Here is a 21,442-nt window from a genome sequence, read left to right on the forward strand (position 1 = left end):
CATTCTCTGCCTTTCCCCATACCCCTGCATATTGTTTCTAATCAAGCAGATTTATTATTAGTGCCACTTTGATTCAGTGTAGAATTTTGTTTCACCTAAACGATGATTGTAATTGGCTAATTTATTCTCATTTGTACTTGGACAGTGCTAAATCTTGCTCATGTTAAATGCAAAGCCTGATATTGATTTCATAAGTAAGGCGTAGCTGTCAATCTCCTATTAAAGAATACTGCAAACTGTTTAATATTCTGCTTTTAGTAATATTTGTTATGAGAAATCTATAGAAATAGAAGAAAATGTAAAATGCTTTGATATGAAAGCTGAAAATAGAATATGTGCTTAATCAAATGCATATATTGCAATTGGAACCTCAGATTGCTTTTTTCAAATTTCACAGGTATTTACAAGAAGTTGGTTACACGGACACGATTCTAGACGTACGATCACAGAGAGTGCGATCGTTACTCGGCCTTTCTGGCTCTGAGCAGAATGGGTCAGTAGAGACAAAAAATTTGGAACAGATTCTTAATGGTGGTGACTCACCATCTAAACAAAAAGGGCAAGAAGTTAAAAGGTGAGAAGCTAACTGCTGGTGATTTCCTTACCCCTTGAGTTCATGTACCCTTTGAATGAATACTTCTCTTAATGGATATCTTCCCAGATGGAATTTGGGACGGAAACGAAGAGCTCCATTTGGCAGGGAGGGAAAATATTCGCGTCAGATTTGGCATACTTGAATTGCATCTTAGATTTCCCAGTATTCTAGTACTGAAGGTGATTTTTAAGTCGATGCTCCATACCATCTCCCTTCTCATGATGCACATAGCTGCATCCATGGCACATAAGAAAATTAGAATAATTAAAAACGGTGAACAAAATGTTTGAATTGTTGAATTAATTTACCTAAAAATATATTTACCATTGAATTAGGTTTCAAATTTTAGCTAGGTTTCTACTGGAGCTGGATTTTAGAGCATTAATGCTCAGGCATAGTGTGAGGGTTTTTGGTGGTCCATCATTAGGGATGAGCAATAAATGCTGTCTGTGGCAGTGACACCCAGATTTTGTAAATGAATAAATATTATAGTGCACTTAGTTTCTGATCTGAGGCATGTTGATCTATTGCTATGGTAGCTTCATGTGGTGTGTAACTGGAAAGGAAGAGTTGTACGTAAGCTGTTTCTAGCACTTACTGGTAGCCGGCCACAAGAATATATTCATGATTCACCTTCCATCTTGGCAGTAGAGGCAAAGAGTAACTGGGCAAGACAGTAGCAATTTGCATGTATAGAGCACCTTTAATTGAGACCCCAGTTTTTTAAGTTTTGGCATTAGGATGAGCATTAGGTGTTTTGCTCCAGGTATGACTCGATTGGCCCACTAAGAAGTTCTTATTGAAACAAATTTTATAACAACACAGCTAAAATATAACAAAAAGAATCAGCATAACTTTTACCAATTGAAAATTCTTAAACATGTTGAGATAAAACTGTTAACAGCTCACTACCTTCATAGTTCTAATGTAACAATAACCCCAGAGACACAAATCCCTCTTCAGACTAAGTTAGTGCAACAAAAAGTAGGCTAACATGGATGCCAGATTTCTATCCTTTTAACCCCTTTGGACAGATATGAAAGTTTTCTGATCCCCATAAAGCAACCTCCAGAGAAAGGAACCTATTTTCTGTCAGATCCCAGCCTCATCCCTGTCTCCAAAACCAGAGAGAAAGAAAGAGAGTCACTTTTCTCTAACAATTCCAAGCAGCAACTGAGTTTATTTCTCTGCGTAGGCCTAGTCCCGCCCAGTCATGTGACCTTTCCTGTTATTCAACCTAATGAAGCCCTGCTCTGAAAAACCTGAGGGAAAACATTCAAACAAACTGCATTGATCCAGATTAAAACAAGCGTTTAGGAGCAATTATGCTTCTGCATTATCAACAGTGGCCGCCGTTTACAGACAAAGCGGCACCAGTTAATAGAATTGATTACTAACAAATCCGTTTTGAGTCTAGATGACCCTTCATTAGATACTCTCTTGAGTTTAAGTTTATTAATGAAACCTTCTTGAAGGGTTCTGTAACAAAACTGATTAAAAGTGAGTGGAGTAGTGATGTATTGATATTCTTAAGAAGGCTTGGTGTTATATTATTATTTTGACTTGTTCAGACTTAATTTTGAATATTTAGGATGGGAAGATAGAGATGGTAAGAGGGAAGAAGGGTTGGATGAGTTCAAAAAACAAACAGGGCAACCTATCAGCATTTCAGTAAGCTAGTTCCGGGACCATAATGCAGACTTTCAGGTCGGTAGAAAGAGATTTGAAAAATGTGTCGATGCTGTAATTGCTCACAAATTTTTCCTTTACTCTCTTCTGAACATAGGAACACAGGAGATAAGCCAAGGGGAGGCTTGGCTGAGGCTCTTCTTGAAACATTTAATTTCCTAGAAAATACAGATGATAGTGATGATGATGAAGAGGAAGGTGAAATGGTGGAGGATGTCACAGACAACAAAGAAAAGCACCGAATAAACAAGAAACATAAAGTAAATGTTCAAATTTATTGTACCAATGTCTTTGAGGGACTTTATTTAACATGTTTGGCACGTGATGTATGGCAAGGAGTGAGCTTAAAAGCTTTTTGTGATATTTCTGTAATTTAATTAGGAAGTGAGACTTCCGTCTCAAATGCAACCTAATCATTGCTTGAAGATCAGAATAAAAGAAAGCAATGATTAACAAAACAGAAGGTATTATAATGTTATAGTTCGGTGATCAGCCAAAAGATATAGGCTGGAATTCTTCGACCTCGCTCGTGGTTGGGATTATTCGGTCCAGCTGCTTTGAATGGAGATTTGGCTGAACTCTAAACTTTCTGTTCTTGCTGGCAGCAGTAATGGGACGTGGTAGACCGGACAATTCTAGCCATAGGCTACAATGGGAAATCCAAATGACAGTGGTGGGACCAAAAAATCCCACTGCTAGCAAATGGCGTACTGCCTCTCCTGAGAAACCCACTGATAGGAGGCCGGAGAATTCTAACCATGATAAAACAACAGTAATCTGATCATGTATTCCTGTTGTTGTCATAAGGCTTTTGAGCGCCATCTTAATCACCTTTCTGCTTGTGAGTTTTAGTCCTCAAATTTATGGGCATCCTATTCATCTGAATTTGTGTAAGGTTTGTTTTCTTGTTTGAGATCTTGTTTGAAAACTATGTTTTTTAATTCAGATGTTCAACATGCATTAATGACGCAAGTTTGACACTTGGATTCGATCTTTAATTATGAAAGATAAATAGCAAATTTCTGAATTGGATACTGTGGTGATTTTAAAATGATCAATATTTGTCACTTTTAGATTGGTAATGAAGGGCTGGCTACTGACTTGCCTGATGATACTGAAGAAGCGTTGAAAGAATTTGATTTTTTAGTGACAGCTGAAGATGGAGAAGGAGCTGGGGAAGCTAGGAGCTCTGGGGATGGAACAGAATGGGGTAAGAAACTCAGTGAAGTTGCTGATGCATTACATTTAAAAAGCATTGTTTGTCTGTGTTATGGCATGTATAGCTTTTTGTCTGAATTCTAATGATTTTGCTGGCAACCTTACCAGACAAAATAGATCTTCAGAGTCAGTTTAATGTAATGTCTGGTGTGATTGAATGTTGTTGATTGTGCCAGACTAAGATGAAACACTCTAGTTTTACTACTAGTTCTTTGTATTACTTCAATTTAATTAAAGATTACAGCTGAAAGTTGAAACTGTTGATGGAATCAGCTTAAAGAGCTTAACGTTTATATGATTGCATAAATCTTTGATTGGTAGTCCCAAGACTCTTCACTTTGATCAATGAACTAAGACCAGAGGTGAGCTGTTCACTGACAATTGCACCATTTTCAGCTCCATTTGCAATTCCTCATAATAAACCAGTCATGTCCACACGCAGGAAGATCTGACATCATGTAGGTTTGGGCCAGTAAGTGGCAGGCAGCATTCATGTCACGCAAGTGCTGGCTGATGAATCTCCAACAGGAGGGAGTCTAACCACCGCCACAAAATTAAGTAGCACTATTACTGGGTCCCTGCCCATCAATCAAAAATTCAAAACTTCTCGAGCACTTACAAGGCACCGTTCAGAATTGTGATGGAATATTCTGCACTAACTTTAATGGGTGTAGCTAGAACACTGTTCAAGAAACTTAACACCATCTATTTGACTGACACTTGATTTGCCAACAAATATATTTACCTGCTCAATCACTGGCATACGGTGCCTGCAATGTGTAGCATCTACAGCTTACACTGTAGCAATCCACCAAGACTTCTTTGGTACCTCTTTCCAAACCCATAACCTCCATTAGAAGAGCATGCAGCAGCATCAGCTCCCAAGTTTTCTTAAAGTCATGCATCTTCCTTACTGGACATTGTCACAGGGTCAACATTCTGCTACAACTTCAGCTAGTATCACCATTCACCATAGAACGTCTTCATCTCAAGTGTAATCAGAAGTGGACAATTTTGCAGCAAAGCCCATGTACCAAATATTGAAGGATTATTTTACTTGATCAGTTACTAGGTTTCACATAACATTGTATTGGTGTTGCTACATATAGGGGCATGCATAAATAACTGGCAGCCTGTGCTGCAAGTTGGTATAAAGGAGCATGTGTTAATGTCATGTCTTGACCCAAGAAGATCATTTTGCATGTCTTCCCTGTGCATTCTAGCATGGACTTAAAACCCTGTAATATTTTTTACTTCCCTTAGAGTCCTTCCTGTTATTCTGTTATTAGAATCTACCTCTTGCACTAAATCTGATGTAAAAATAATTATTATGATTCTAAGAACGAAATATTTAAAGCTACTTTGTGAAATTATAAATTGGAATGTTGCAAAACTAAATAATGTCAAGTCACTATATTATAACACAACAAAGAAAGTCCAAACTTGCAGTTACTATTTTTTTAAAAAAAACCTTGTCTTTCTTTAGCCATATCGTTATTAATGCTGATCCATGGTAATTTGGTTCTGAATTTCCATGGTAAATATCCATCCAAAATGTGTATGTGACAGTAAATGATGAAATTGTACTGAAGCATAATATAATTTTACTATTAATTTCTGAACCAGTGAGATTTTAAAGTTTTACCTTTTATTATTAAAAGACTCCTTCAGAACTGAGAAGCAACACAAATAAATAAAAGTAAGGGTCATTACAATAAAGTAATATTTAAAAAAAGGTTCAGTTATTTTTGGTTGGTGATACTGTAAGTTAGTGTTGTGTATTCATATCTGATTTAGCTTTTCCACTTAACTGAAATTGCAATCCAGAAGTGGCTGTGATCAGTTTTGTGCTTGCAGGGCCCACCAATCTCAGTGGGCTGGAAATATGACAATCATCAACTCAATCATTTTTTCTATTGAAATGGATGGAAGATTAATTTTATGACGCAGTGAATATATCCCTGTCTTAAAAAGATATATTTCTGTTGGTAATAATTATCCTTCATTTTTGGCATTTATTGGGCAGCCCGGTAGCACAGTGGTTAGCACTGCTGCTTCACAGCCCCAGGAACCTGGGTTCGATTCCTGGCTTGGGTTACTGTCTGTATGGAGTTTGCACATTCTCCTCGTGTCTGCATGGGTTTCCTCCAGGTACGCTGGTTTTCTCCCACAGTCCATTTTGGCTATGCTAAAATAAATTGCCCCTTAGTGTCCTGGATGTGTAGGTTAGAGGGATTAGCGGGTAAAATATGTAGGGATATGGGGGTAGGGCCTCAGTGGGATTGTGGTCTGTACAGACTCGATGTGCCTCTTTCTGCACTGTAGGGTTTCTACGATTTCTGTGATTTCCCCTGTATTAAATTATAGGCTTTATTTCTCCCATTTTTAATTTTAATCTTTAAAAACAAACCTTACACAACTGAAACAGCTAGGAACACATTTGTTGCAACACTAAATAGTTTTGACTATAGGACTTAACTGAATTGGCAGATCCTGGTAAGGGATTCCTTAAGAACACAAGAAATAACAAGTTTGCCATTTGACCTATCGAACCTGCTCTGACATTTGATAAAATCATGGATGAATTTGGAAACAGCACTCAGCATCTAATTCATCAAGCCTTCCAAGAAATTTACACATTTTAATGCAGCTACCTCATATTCCACTAAACTCCAGATAATATAGGCCTATTCTGCACAGTCCTCATAGGACAGCCATTTCATGCCAGCAGTCAATGCCAAAATCCCATATAATTTGCAACAAGTCTTCTCTATTGTTATAATCCATTCTCTTGCAATGAAAACTAATGTACCATTTAAAGTCAAATGTTTGTATAGTGGAAACAGGCCCTTTGGCCCAACTTGTCCACGCTGCTCCTTTTTTAACACTAAGCTAATTTGCCTTTCTAATTGTTTGTTGGACCTACATGTAAACTTCAGTGATTGGTGTACAAGGACCCAAAACTTTTATGAACATCAGCATTTATTAGTCGCTCATCCTTTTAAAAAAAAAATTTGTTCTGCTTTTCTATTCTTCTCACAAAAGTAGATAGTTTCACTCTTATCTAAACTCCATCTGCCAATTGATCTATATCCCTTTTACAGCCCCTTTGCACCTTCTTTATTGATGTCTTTCCCATTTATCTTTGTATCATCACTTTACGATATTTTACACTTAGCTTTTTCATCTAATTATTAATTTGTAAATAGCTGAAGCACTAGCTCTGATCCTTGCGCTAGTTTAATCCTGCTACGGCACGGTGACCAATTTATTCTGGTTTTTTGTCTGTTGACTAACCCTCAATCTCTGTTAACATATTACCCCCAGTCTGATGAGAGGCCTAACCTTGTGGCACTTTATCAAATTGCTTTAGAAACTCAAATACTACATCCGTCATTCCCCTTTATTTATTTTGCGAGTTAAACCTTCAGAAAATTCCTACTAGATTTACCAAACACAATTTCCCTTTCATAGAACTGTGCAGGAACCAGAGCCAAAAAATGAAAAAGCTGAATGTGCTGACTTGAGTAAGTCCAAAAAATTGTAAGAATTTAATCCTACTGACTGTGCTGATAAGTACAGCGATCTATTTTCTCTTCCTCATCTGTCTTCCATTTCTTTCCCCTCCCTATGCCTCCTAATATTCTCTTGTTACCTGGCTTATGTTGGGTCTCTTTGAGGTTGTCACAATTATAAGGTGTAAAAAAACAAATTCTGAATAGAAGGAAATTTCAGGCCTATCATCAGGAAGCATTCTAAAAGGTCTAACGTTTTGCAGAAATACAGTTCACAGATCCATAATAGAATTTCACTTAGATTTCACTCATAAAATTGTTCATAACTACTGCAATACAAATCATTCAGATTCTATTAAGATTTTATCATATTCTACACTGTATACATTTTGCAGCTGTTCTATCATAAAATCAATCTTTCATTTTCTTTTCTTTCCAACTTTTCTGGACAAACATAAAATTTTAATATATACAATATTTGAACTATTATTCAATTATTCATATCACATGGTTCTTCCAACAATTACATACGTGGACTTCTTTCTACTATTTGATTGAAAAATGGCTGTATTTTTCCTTCCTTGAAAAAATGTTGCCAATCATGATCACACAAGTTCACGTTTATCCCTTGAAGCTGATTTGTTAGCAGAGTGAAGCAAGAACCCTTCTCATAAGCTTATGTTCAATTTATTGACATGCTTTCTAAAATTGTTGGCTGTCTTGTGCTTTGCTGTTTTGGATGCAGTGGCATGAAATTGCTAGACTTGAAGCTTGCATTGTCCATTAAGAGAAACGTGAATAACAAAATAATAATTTGCTTCAAAATGACTTTATAATTTAGAATTGTGTGTAAGAGATTATATGATAATTCTTCTCCAGTAACTTTTTAAAGGCTGTGATTAAACTACTAATCTTCATGAAATAGCAGCAGTGACTGCTTGCATTCCGATTTGCTGATTTTTCAATGATGTGCTGCATGTAGACAAGGATGACTTCTCCCCATCTTCGGAGGTTTGGGCTGTAGACAAGGAACTAATAAGTAAACTGAAGGAACAATACAAGAAGGAGCGGAAGGGCAAGAAGGGGGTCAAGAGTAAGTGCAGATAATTCTGAATCATGTAGCACAACATTCACATTTCCATAAAAGTGCTCTACTTTTTTTTAACATTGTTCAAACATCTGTCTTTCATCAGCTTCGTTTCTGTTTGTTGAATACTTTTCTTTACTCTCTAAAGAAGTTATAGATTAGGGGTGCAACGAACAATTCTTTGGTTAGCTGGGTTATAGTTTTTCCTGTTTGTAATATGGAAGTTTCATTGGTGACGTGTTTGGAAGTACTCTGATATCTATAGTTGGGTGATTCAGAAAATTTTACTTTTTACCCTATGGTTTGAAACTGTACAGTTCAAATCTTGAGTCGCAGAAATTGGCCTTTATTAAGAAGAACCAGTTGGAGAGATGAAAACAAAATGCTCTAAAAACTTAGCAGTCCTGTCAGCATTTGTGGTAATAAGTACTGAAAGTTTTGAATGTAGAAAATTGTTTTACTGCTTTAAGTATTGAATGTGGAATGTAAATGACTCATAGCTTGGAACAAAACTAAAATGCAGCACGTGGAAACTAACATTGCATGGTAATGAGTCAAGTATTGCATGCATTTCATGCTAACCTTTTCGAAGAGCATGCACACTAATGCGGTATTCCTGATATTCTCTAGGGGATGTATGTCCATTGTTACGTGGTCAGTTTTTTTGATGTTAAAATAGAATAGCATATGAAGCAAAAATGTAAGGAGTGAACCATGTAATATTTAGGGATTGAATCTCAAATTTGTTTTAACCTCAGTGATCTTTGATCTTAAAAAGTCATCTATAATCAAAGGGTTTTCGTTTATAGTTAGGTAAAAATATTCACAGGAGAAGATACTAGCAGACAAGACTCCAACGGTTGTAAAGATTATGATCCAAAGATTTGGACAGATACATGCACAGGAAAGATTTGTAGGATATGGGCCAAATGCAGGCAAATGGGATTAGTTCAGTTTAGGAAACTTGATCAGCAGCAGTGAATTGGGCCAAAGGGCCTGTTTCCTTGCTACATATCTCTGACTCTTATTACCCTTCAGATTATTCCTAGTACTATGTGCAATCAGGATAGAGCAGTTGAATTCAAATGGAAATAGTGGAAGTAGGAGGGTTTTAGGTTTTAGGATTAGTTCTGGGTGTGATGGAACCTGTATAGGCTGGATAGGTTGCACCTGAAGAGAGTTGGAATGAATTTTTGCAGGGTGATTTAAAATCATACCCAAGTGCTATTGGGTATGATTTTAACTAACAGGGTTGTGGGAGCAAAGAGGTTAAATTAATGAGGAATGCAAAGATGCACAGAATTTGTGAAAAGCAGGTAGTACTAGAGTTTGGAAATATTAAGGTTGAATAAAAGCAGATGTAATAAAATCAATATTAGGATTACTGTATATGAACATGTAGAGTGTCGCAAATAAGGCTGGAGAACTATGATGCAGCCAGCCACATGGAAATGTGATAATGGATAAATGGCTCAAAGGAGAGGTGAACTAGGTATTAAATTTCCTTGTATAGAAGATATTCAAGAAAGACAAGATAATGAAAGGGATGGATAGGGTAGAGGTAGAGAGATTCTTCCTGCTTAGAAAGGACAGCAGGACTAGAGGGCACAGCCTCAAGATAAGGGGGGAGGGGCAGTTTAGAACAGAGTTGAGGAGGAACTTCTTCAATCAAAGGGTGGTGAATCTCTGGAATTCTCTACCCGTTGAAGTGGTGGAGGCTACCTCGCTAAATATATTTAAGACACGGGTAGATAGGTTTTTTGACAGACAAGGGAGTTAAGGGTTATGGGGAGAAAGCGGGAAAGTGGAACTGAGCCACTTCAGATCAGCCATGATCTTATTGAATGGCGGGGCAGGTTCAAAGGGCTAGATGGCCTACTCCTGCTCCTATTTCTTATGTTCTTACGTTCTTAAGAAAACAATGGAAGGAAATAAAGGAAGAGGGGCAGCGGTATTGTTTAAGGGGAAGCACCAGGCCAGGGTGGCAATGCAAGAGACAGGTCCACCATTTGCACTGCCAAGGTGTGGGCTGTTATTGGGAGCGGGGTTCTGAGTAGAAGGATCGGGTCACCCACATTGGAGAGGTATGGGTGGTGCGGTGGGGGGGCAGGGGGTTCTTGAAACACCAAGGGGCAAAAGACATATGTGAGGGTCATATATGGATCACCAAACTGCAGTGATAGTGTTGGGAAGAGCATCAAGGAGGAATTCAAAGATGAATGTATTAAAGGGGCATCTGTTATTATGAGTGACTTTAATCTTCTTATAGGTTCAGAGAGTCAATGTGTCACAGTACAATAGAGGGAAAATTTCTTAAGTGTATACAGAATGGTTTTTTGGGCAATGTGTTGATTTATTATTGTCACATGTACTAGTATACAGTGAAAAGTATTGTTTCTTGCATGTTAAACAAACAAAACATACAGTACATAGAGAAGAAAAGGAGAGACGGCAGGACCATAGAATCCCTACAGGTCGGAAGGAGGCCATTCAGCCCATCAAGTCCATACTGACCACAATCCCACCCAGGTCCTATTCCTGTAATCCCATGCATCTACCCTGCTAATCCCCCTAACACTAGGGTCGATTTAGCATGGCCAATCAACCTAACCCACACAGCTTTGGAATGTGGGAGGAAACCAGAGCACCCGGAGGAAACCCCTGCAGGCACAGGGAGAATATGCAAACTCCACACACACAGTGACTCAAGCCATGAATTGAACCCAGGTCCCAAGCGCTGTGAAGCACCCGTGCTAACCACTGTGCTACTGTGCCGCCCCGTAGGATGTAGTGTTGCAGACATGGTTAGGGCGTCAAGAAAGATCAGCTTAATACGAGTTAGGTCCATTCAAAAGTCTGGTGGCGAAAGGGAAGAAGCTGTACGTGTCCTCAGACTTTTGTTTCTTTTTTCTGACTAAAGAAGGTGGAAAAGAATATGCCCAGGATGTGTAGGGTCCTTGATTATGCTGACTGCTTTTCCGAGGTAGCGGAAAGTGTAGACAGAGTCATCGGATAGGAAGCTGGTTTGTGTGATGGACTGGGCTTCATTCACGATCCTTTGTTTTTTGTTTTGCGGCCTTGGACAGAGCAGGAGACATACCAAGCTGTAATACAACCGAAAAGAATGCTTTCTATGGTGCAGTTGTAAAGGTTGGTAAGAGTTGTAGCCAATGTGCCAAATTTCCTTAGCCTCCTGAGAAAGTAGAGGCGTTGATGAGATTTCTTAACTATAGCGTCGGCGTGGAGGGACCAGGAAAGGTTGTTGGTGATTTGGACACCTAGAAACTTGAAGCTCTCGACCATTTCCACTTTGTCCCCATTGATGTAGACAGGGTCATGTCCTACCCTGTGTTTCCTGAAGCCAATGGCAATCTCTTTAGTTTCGTTGACATCAAGGGGCAGATTATTGTTATTGCACCGGTTCACCAGGTTCCCTATCTCTTTCCTCGACTCTGTCTCATCATTGTTTGCAATCCGACCCACTGCGGTGGTATCATCAGCAAATTTGAAAATGGAATTGGAGAGGAACTTGGCCACACAATCACAGGTATATAAGGGGTATATTAAGGGGCTGAGGGTGCAGCCTTGTGGGGCAGTGGTGTGGAGGATGATTGTGGAGGAGGTGTTGTTGTTCTTTACTAATTGCAGTCTGTGGGTTAGGAAGTCTAGGATCCAGCCACAGAAGGAGGAGCTGAGCCCCAGGCCACGGAGTTTGGAGATGAGTTTGGTGGGAATAATCATTTTGAAGGCTGAGCTGTAGTCGATAAATAGGAGTCTGACATAAATGTCTTTATTATTTAGGTGTTCCAGGGTTGAGTATAGGGCCAGGAGATGGCATCTGTTGTGAACCTGTAGCAGCGATAGGTGAACTGTAGTGGATCTAGGAATTGATTTGTGCTATGACTAACCTTTCGAAGCATTTAGTAATGTTGGATGTCAGGGGCCACCAGACGATAGTCACTGAGGCACGCTGCCTAGCTTTTCTTTGGTACCGGGGTGATGGTCATCATCTGGAAACAGTTAGAGACTTCAGATTAGTATAGAAAGAGATTGAAGATGTCTACAAATACACCTGCAACTGGTCCGCACAAGATCTGAGTGCTCATCTGAGTACCCCATCCAGGCCAGTCGCTTTCTGTGCATTGATTTTTGAGAAGGCTGCTCTAACATCTGTGATGGTGGCCTTGGATACCGATTCATGTGAGGCTTCCAAGGAGGAAGGCGTGCTCTCGCTGACTTGTTGCTCAGAAGGGGCATAGAATGTGTTGGGCTCATCAATGAGAGGTGCATTGGTGCTGGCGATTTTACATCCCTTTGTTTTGTGGACGACTGTGTTTTGGAGACCATACTATAGTCAGTGGGAGTCTGTGTGGCTAGCTTGGGATTCTAGTTTGGTTAGGTACTGTCTTTGGTATCTTTGGATCTCCGTAAATCATATCTGGATTCTTGTGTGGACAGGGTTGCCTAACTTGAACAGTTCACATTTGGACTTCAGTAAGCAGTGGATATCCATGTCCATCCATGGTTTCCAGTTGTGAAACACAGATTTGCTTCTTTGGCACACAATCTTCTACACACTTACTAATGAAGTCAGTTATTGTAATGGCATACCCGTTCAGGTTGGTCACTCTGTTTTTAAATATTGACCAGTCTGCTGACCTGAGGCTGTCCCATTAGGAGAACCAACAATGAAACAGACCATCTTGGACTAGGTATTGTGCAATGAGAAAAGATTAGTTACAGTCTAGTTGAGAGTGAATAGGGATGAATGACCATAATGTGATAGAATTCTTTGTCAAGATGGTTAGTGAGGTAGTTGATTCTGAGACCAAGGTCCTGAATCTCAATAAAGGTGACTATGATGGTATAGACATGAATTGGCTGTAATGACCTGGGAAACATTACTGAGATGAAGGACAGTGGACAGGCAATGGCAAGCATTTAAGGAACTAATAGATGAAAATCAGAAGTTGCTTATTCCTGTTTGGATTAAGAGTGGTCAGGGAACTGTGACCAAACCATGGCTGGCAAGGGAAATTAGAGATAGTATTAGATTCAAAGAAGAAGCATACAAATTGGCCTGAGGATTGGTAGCAGTTTAAAATTCGGCAAAGGATGACGAAGGGATTGATTAAGAAAGGGAATATAGAGTATGAAAGTAAGCTAGCAAGGAGCATAAAAACCTACTAAGAAGACCCTTTACAGTCAGAAACAGAAGAATTCATAATGGGGAACAAAGAAATGGCTCAGAAGGAAAACATAAATAATGTACCAGAAGCTCTGGGAGAAACAAGTTTTAGTGAGGAGCTGAAGGAAATCAATATTAGTAGAGAAATTGTTTGGGGGAAATTGACGGGATTGTAGGTGGATAAATCTTCAGGATCTGATCATTTTCCCAGAATGCTTAAGGAAATGGCCCTAGAAATAGATCATTTTCCCAGAATACTTAAGGAAATGGCCCTAGAAATAGATTCATTGGTGGTCATTTTTGCACATATTTTGGCCTCTGGACTGTTTCCTCTAGATTGGCGGAGATTTTAAATTTGCCAAGGATGTCCAAATCTGATCATAACATGAATAAAGGACTTCGTGATAGAAGATGTTTAAATGATTTATGATATGTAAATTAGATTAGTTAACCAATATTTATAGGTGTTTTCCTTGGCACCCATTTTATACATGTAAAATAATGATTCTGCCCTTTGCAATGCTTTAGTAAGATAGAAGTTGTTTTGTTAATATGCAAAATATTTATGTAAGCTACTTTTACTTTGAAATAGTTGATGAAAAATTATTAAAATGTTTACACAGTGACCTATCTAACGGTAAGAAGCAATGCAGAAGAATGCACATTGTTTACATAAATTTTTTCTGTGAGCTGATCTTAAATTTGCGATAAGCAACAATCAGTTGCTGGAAATAAATATGTGTTAGTACTTGTATAATGGCACAATCAATAGACCTTTGCCAACAATAATATGTTGGGTTTTAAAGATTTGGGATGAGTTTATTTGTGTCCATTTATTGTCTGAGATTTGTTAAACAGATCATTTTCATAACAAATGTGATTTGTGCAAGTCTTTATATTGTGGCTACAACTACTAAAAACTGGGATGAGATTGCATAAAGTAGCTTTGTTCAGGAAGCTTTTCTAAGAGAAGCCTTTCATTCTAGCAGTCTAATGAGTCAGATTTGGCATATATTTCTAATGGAAAAGTCTATTGTTCCACTCCAATCCCTTAAATCTATGAAATAGGGGAAAATATCAAATGCAGAAATGTTAAGATGTCTCTTTCTGAAACTTTTGAATATTTCCAACATTTTTGGTTTTTATTCCCCTTTAATGAAATTCAGGATATGTACTTCAAAGCACAAGTGTTTTGAAAATAAATATTCAATATTTGCTGCATAGAAGTTTGTTTTCTCCATTTGAAATTAAATTCTTAATTGCATTTATACTTTGCAAAAATAGTTGCCAAACTTAGAAGTTATAAATAAACTAAAACAAAATCTAGATTATGAAAGAGTGACATTGTTCAGAACAGTTCAAAGATGATTTGATTTAATAATTCATTGGCAATAATTACATATTGTAGATAGTGAAAGATATTTGGTTTTGACTTCACTAGCCCCAAAGCAGCTCATTGTAAGTAGAAGATTGTAGATGTTACCAGATTTAACTCTATGGATAAGCTGGTTTGTGGGGGAACTAAGTCATTCTAGTATTATAGTTATTACTCATCCTGTTGAGAGGCAAGGAAATAAATTTTGTATCACTGCCAAACAAATTTTTAAGTGTTCTTGACTACGTTTGCAAAAGTTTCTAAATAAACAAATGTACTGAAAAAAATGTGCTTTTCAAGTTTATCCCTTGCATGTCAAATTTGTGATTTTTAGCTGTATATATTAGATTTATATGTGAGAAATAATTACCCATGTCAGTACATAATTTGTATTTTCCTCAACTTGTAGATTGTTTCATGGCTCTAGGTTACAGTATTTTGGAACTTACTGTTTTGGACTTTGTCAGCTCTGATGGAACTGTTTTGAGCATAATTTGAATATACTAGCCTGTTGGTTGACATAGAGGTCTCTGGTTGAAATTCATTATACTGCTTCTGTAGTACAAGTGCAGAATTATTTTTGAAGAATTAATTGTGCATTATTAATTAATTACAGTTCCTTTGCAGTAATATGCAGTTTGTGTTTGATTAGACTTGACAAAAGGTGCTTTAAGTATGTATTGAAACTGACTGGATTATTAATCGTTCATGTTGAAAATGCTAATTATTTTTCACTGAAAATATCAGATATAGTGCATTTAAAATCATTTGGAAGCATCTAACAGGGCATCACATTTTAGGCTAGTAAAATAAACATTTCAAGAATAATTGTAACATCTGAAATTCTTTTTGGACCAATAATCTTCAGTTGCTTCATCAATGGCCTTCTTTTAGAACATAGAACACTACAGCACAATCAGGCCCTTCGGCCCACGAGTTGCACCGATCACATCAACACCTACCAATCTATAGACCTATCTATAACCCCCAATCCCATTAAATTCCATATACTCATCCAGAAGTCTTTTAAAAGACCCCAGCGAGTTCGCCTCCACCACCACTGACGGCAGCCGATTCCATTCACTCACCACCCTCTGAGTGAAAAACTTACCCCTAACATCACTTCTGTACTTGCCTCCCCGCACTTTCAATCTGTGTCCTCTCGTAGCAACCATTTCAACCCGGGGAAATAGCCTCTGAGAATCCACCCTATCTATTCCACTCAACATTTTATAAACTTCTATCAGGTCGCCTCTCAACCTTCGTCTCTCCAGGGAGAAGAGTCCCAGCTCCCTCAACCTAACTTCATAAGGCATGCCTCCCAGTCCAGGCAACATCCTTGTAAATCTCCTCTGTACCCTTTCAATAGCTTCTACATCCTTCCTATAGTGAGGCGACCAGAACTGCGCACAGTACTCCAAATGAGGCCTGACAAGGGTCTTATAAAGTTGCAGCATTACCTCCCGATTCCTAAACTCAATCCCTCGATTAATGAAGGCCAGTACACCATACGCCTTCTTGACCACATCCTCCACCTGCGAGGCCGATTTAAGAGTCCTGTGGACCCGGACCCCAAGATCCTTCTGCTCTTCAACACTACTAAGACTCCTGCCCTTGATAGTGTACTCATTCATCCCATTGGTTCTGCCAAAATGGACGACTACACATTTATCTGTGTTGAAGTCCATCTGCCACTTCTCCGCCCAGTCCTGCATCCTATTTATGTCCTGCTGCAACTTTTGACATCCTTCCAGACCATCCACAACACCACCGACCTTCGTGTCATCAGCGAACTTACTTACCCATCCCTCCACTTCCTCATCTAGGTCATTTATGAAAATGACAAACAGCAAGGGTCCTAGAACAGATCCCTGGGGCACTCCACTGGTGACTGACCTCCACGAGAAAGACCCATCCACAACCACCCTCTGCCTTCTGCAGACAAGCCAGTTCTGGATCCACAAGGCCAAAGGCCCTTGGATCCCATGCCCTCTCACCTTCTCAAGAAGTCTTGCATGGGGGACCTTATCAAACGCCTTGCTGAAGTCCATGTACACCACGTCCACTGCACTTCCTTCGTCAATGTGTTCAGTCACATTTTCGAAGAACTCAACCAGGCTCGTAAGGCACGACCTGCCCTTTTCATTGTAAGAAGTCTCACAACACCAGATTAAAGTCCAACAGGTTTATTTGGTAGCAAACGTCACTAGCTTTTGGAGTGCTGCTCCTTTGTCAGGTGAGTGGGGAGGTGATAGGGCACTCACCTTGACGAAGGAGCAGCGCTCTGAAAGCTAGTGGCGATTGCTACCAAATAAACCTGTTGGACTTTAACCTGGTGTTGTGAAACTTCTTACTGTGTTTACCCCAGTCCAACGCTGGCATCTCCACGTCTTTTCACCATCAGGTCAGCAGTGGAATGTTCACTGATGATTGTGCAATGTTAAGCACCGTTTGTGACACCTTGGAAAATGAAACAGTTCATGTCCAAATACAACAAGACCAGGACAATACCCTGGCTTGAGATGACAAGTGGCAAGTAATATTTGCACCAAACAAGTGCCAGTCAATGACTATCTCCAACAAGAGAGCACCTAACCATAGTTGCATGACATTCAGTGGCATGACCAATTCATGACCAGAAACTCAACTGGACTAACCATAAAAGTACTGTGGCTAGAAGAGCAAGTCACAGGCTTGGAAATTAAATGTTGCCATTGTCCCAGATGACCATAGACTGTTCTCCTCTTTGAGGGGGAAAGCTGACTGATGGTGATTTAACCCAACAATCACCACACCTCAGGCAAGGGACAAGGTTGAGAAGGTGGGGCCTTCATGAATGACCTCAGCCAGTACGAGAATTGAATCTGCGCCGTTGGCATTGTTCCACATAACAAACTAGCCGTCAAGTCAACTGAACTTTCTGACTCTCACGTGCTAGGAATCCTGTGGCAAGTAACTGACCTCGACTCCCCAAAGCCCATTGACAACCTGCGAGGCACAAGTCAGGAGTGTGATGGAATATTCTGTGCTTGTCTTGTTGAGCGCATCTCCAACAACACTCAAGAAATTTGATACCATTTGGTGTTAAGAGATAATTGACATCTCTTCTACAAACATTCAGTCCCTCCATCATCAACATATAGTAGCAGCTGTGTGTAAAATCTACAACATATACTGCAGGAATTCATCAAGGCTCCTTGGATTGCATCTGCACATGACGACTGCCATTTTGATTTGATTTATTGTTGTCACGTGTTAGTATACAGTGAAAAATATTGTTTCTTGCTCGCTATACAGACAAAGCATACTGTTCATCGAGAAGGAAAGGAGAGAGTGCAGAATGTAGTGTTACAGTCATAGCTAGGGGATGGAGAAAGATCAATTTAATGCAAGGTAGGTCCATTCAAAAGTCTGATGGCAGCAAGGAAGAAGCTGTTCTTGAGTTGGTTGATACGTTACTTGAGACTTTTGTATCTTTTTCCTGATGGAAGAAGGTGGGAAGAGAGTATGTCAGGAGTGCATGGGGGTCCTTAATTATGCTGGCTGCTCTTCCGAGGCAGTGGGAAGTGTAGGAGAGTCAATGGATGGGAGACGTTTTCATGACCTTTTTTAGTTTCTTGGGGTCTTGGGCAGAGCAGGAGCTATACCAAGCTATGACACAACCAGAAAGAATGTATTCTATGGTGCATTTGTAAAAGTTGGTGAGAGTCGTAGCTGACACGCAAAATTTCCTTAGTCTTCTGAGAAAGTAGAGGCATTGGTGGATTTTTCTTAATGGCATAGGGGGGACCAAGACAGGTTGTTGGCGATCTGGACATCTAAAAACTTGAAGCTCCTAACCGTTTCTACTTTGTCCCCATTGATGTAGACAGCGGCGTGTTCTCCACTATGCTTCCTGAAGTTGATGACCGTCTCCTTCATTTTGTTGACATTCAGGGAGAGATTTTTGTCATCGCACCAGTCTACCATGTAGAAGGATGATGGTAGCAGATACATGGGAACACCATCATTTGGAAGTTCCCCTTCAAGTCACCTACAGCATTGACTTGAAAATATATCAACATTCCTTCACTTTTTTGTTGGGTCAAAGTTGTGAAACTCCCTCCCTAATGCCACAGGAGGTGTAGCTACACCACGTGAATTGCTGTGGTTAAAGAATACAGCTCACCGCTAACTTCCCAAGGGCAACTTGGCATGGGCAATGCATGCTGGCCTAGCCAGTGAGTCCCACATTCCTTAAATGAATAAAAAATATATCGCCCATTGAAGGTATCTATGAGCGAGATCAAGTCTGACATCAAGATCACCATCAAAGATCTGGATGTTGGCATAAGTAGCCCTCGTGGAATCCATGTTTAGTAAAATGATCCATGATAATGATTGGGCCAGTGTCTACTTAAAAATGCTATATGTTAAAAACCTATATGTTACAAACCAGTGATGTTCTAACAAAAATACATCTTAAATTTTCGTGAATATAATAGAATGTATGTTTAATTTTTTAACCATGTGCATTTAACACTGATTTACAGTAACTGCAGAATTAGAAGTCGTTGCGTTGAAGAACTGTAACTAAGTGTTTTAGCCTTAATGTGTATATGGATATTTTTTATTCATTAATGGAATGTGGGCATCACTGATACAAGAATTTATTACCCATCCCTGATTGCCCTTGAGGAGACAGTAAAGAATCAACCACATTGCTTTGGATCTGGAGTCACATGTAGGCCAGACAAGGTAAGGATGGCAGATTTCCTTCCCTAAAGGACATTAATGAACCAGAGGCATTTTTATGACAGTTAGCAATGGCTTCCATGGTCATCGTTAGACTTTTAATTTCAGACTTTTACTGAATGCTAATTTCAACATCTACTGGGGTAGGATTTGAACTAGAGCATTGCTTTGGGTCTCTAGATTACTAGTCCAGTGACATTACCACTATGCCATTGCCTTCTCATTTTGTATTGGAGCATGTGATTGAAATTACTGGTTCCTGATTGAATATATATACATGTTCAAGGATTTTTGTTTTAAGTGTTCCTGTGGTTTTACTAACTAACTTGCTGAGTCCAATAGATAAAGTCACAATATTCCTATAAATGTGAGCAATGGGTTCTGAGCTATTAGGCTGTCGTCATATTCTCAACATTGAGTCAAAGACTCAAAAGCTGTTTGTTGGAATGACATCTTATTCACTTTGTACAATGATCTCCATGTTGGAATTTGAGAATTTTTTCATTTAAATGTTTCAAATAGCTCATTCAAATCGTTTTCATTTTCCAATTTGCTACTCTTCTGTTGAAAATGCTAACTATTGCTCCAGTTGTTTCACTGGCACCTGAATCTATTAGAAACTTATTCCAATAACTATTATTCTTGTGTGGGCCAAGAATACTTTTGTTGTAGAGGAATGCATCATAGCTGATCCTGAATCTGTCCACAAGTGACATGCACACACATACTTTTCCATGAAGAGTCACAGGATAATCAGGAGGTGAAACACATGCTGATTTCTCACTTCACTCATTACTTGATAGCCCAGTGACATTGACATCAGTTGTAACATCCCAGCAGTTGAGATCACTTGACCTGGGCAAGATCGTTGATTGAATGTGGTTATTTCCAAATTTTTCTGTTTCTATGCTGCACCAGGTATTCACTGAGGCATTGAGGAAAATATAATAATTAGTTTTAGATTAACATGTGCTTCTTTCATGAAATTTTTTTTTGTATGTACTTTTGCCCATCTCTGCATTGTTTTCAGTGGCAGGACAAACAATACACTGCCATTTCTATGATTGACGGTAGTGATTAGATGAGAGGGCTGGGTAAAATACTTCTACATGCTACTCACTTAGAGGAAGATTATGTTTCCTGTCACGCACACACACTGGCAATTCTCCCTTTGTCAATTGCAAATGATATTGATATGCAACTTAAGTATTTCATTAGGCAGCAACTACTTCATCATGTATGATAACAGAGAACTGGACTGTCGTGTCTGAGTACAACTTCGTACACTTGGGAGTATGTGTCCAGTTTTCCAAGTGAAGACAAGGAGTTACAGAAACCATGGAAACATGCTTTTGAGAGGCTATGCCTCTGACAAATATATGATACAGACTATATATGCCATCCATCTGTTAAATGAATAGTTGTGTATTTCCGCAGGATGAGGCAAATGCTTCTGTGCAAGCAGGAAGATTAAACTTAATTCATTCTTATTTTTGCTTTGCCTGGAATATCTTTCCTCTTGTGCTTCACGTCCTTTTGGGCAATGTCTTGATCTTTGTCAGTTGCCAGCCTGTTTCACTCCAGAGGTGAGGCTAGAAGCAGAACCCACACTGAACATTGAAATTCTGTTACTAGCCATGCACATATATGCATTTATTTACTCTATTACCACTGGACTTTCTACTGGCCATTTCTAAATAAAAAAAAACTCCTTGGCACTTTAATCCATTCTTCTGTTTTGGTGAATGAACTCCTTCAGTCTATATTTGGATCTCGCTCCTCAGTTTCATATTCCTTAACAGACTGTGTTTTTTGGAGTGTGAGGACTCCACTTGGACACACCAGATGGCCCCAGGAATGATTTGAATCAAGAGAAGTCCCACAGCCATTTGTGCACAATTCCTCTAGCCTGTGAAGATACCTATGATGGAAATTAATTCTATGAATGGACAGTAAGACTTTACACCCATACTCTGTACCAATAGATGGTGTGATACATACCTGACAACATAGAAGACCTGCACAGAGGATTGTAATTACT

The 21,442-nt window shown here is 39.1% G+C and overlaps 1 protein-coding gene across 4 annotated transcripts in view; it reads left to right on the forward strand.

Moving 5' to 3' along the window:
* The window catches only part of strn3 (striatin, calmodulin binding protein 3), a 270,890-nt gene that overhangs the window by 133,369 nt on the left and 116,079 nt on the right, over positions 1 to 21,442 (forward strand). For 2 of the 4 annotated variants that reach the window (XM_080202888.1, XM_080202891.1), the window contains exons 5-8: positions 398 to 574; positions 2,382 to 2,544; positions 3,359 to 3,494; positions 8,000 to 8,110. In XM_080202888.1, coding sequence (XP_080059014.1) covers positions 398 to 574; positions 2,382 to 2,544; positions 3,359 to 3,494; positions 8,000 to 8,110 — 587 coding nt within the window. The remainder of the gene's footprint in view (positions 1 to 397; positions 575 to 2,381; positions 2,545 to 3,358; positions 3,495 to 7,999; positions 8,111 to 21,442) is intronic. The other 2 variants (XM_080202890.1, XM_080202892.1) reach the window with 1 other exon arrangement.

The sequence above is a fragment of the Carcharhinus amblyrhynchos genome, chromosome 14 (genome assembly GCF_965287045.1).
Source record: "Carcharhinus amblyrhynchos chromosome 14, sCarAmb.v2.hapA, whole genome shotgun sequence".
NCBI lineage: Eukaryota > Metazoa > Chordata > Chondrichthyes > Carcharhiniformes > Carcharhinidae > Carcharhinus > Carcharhinus amblyrhynchos.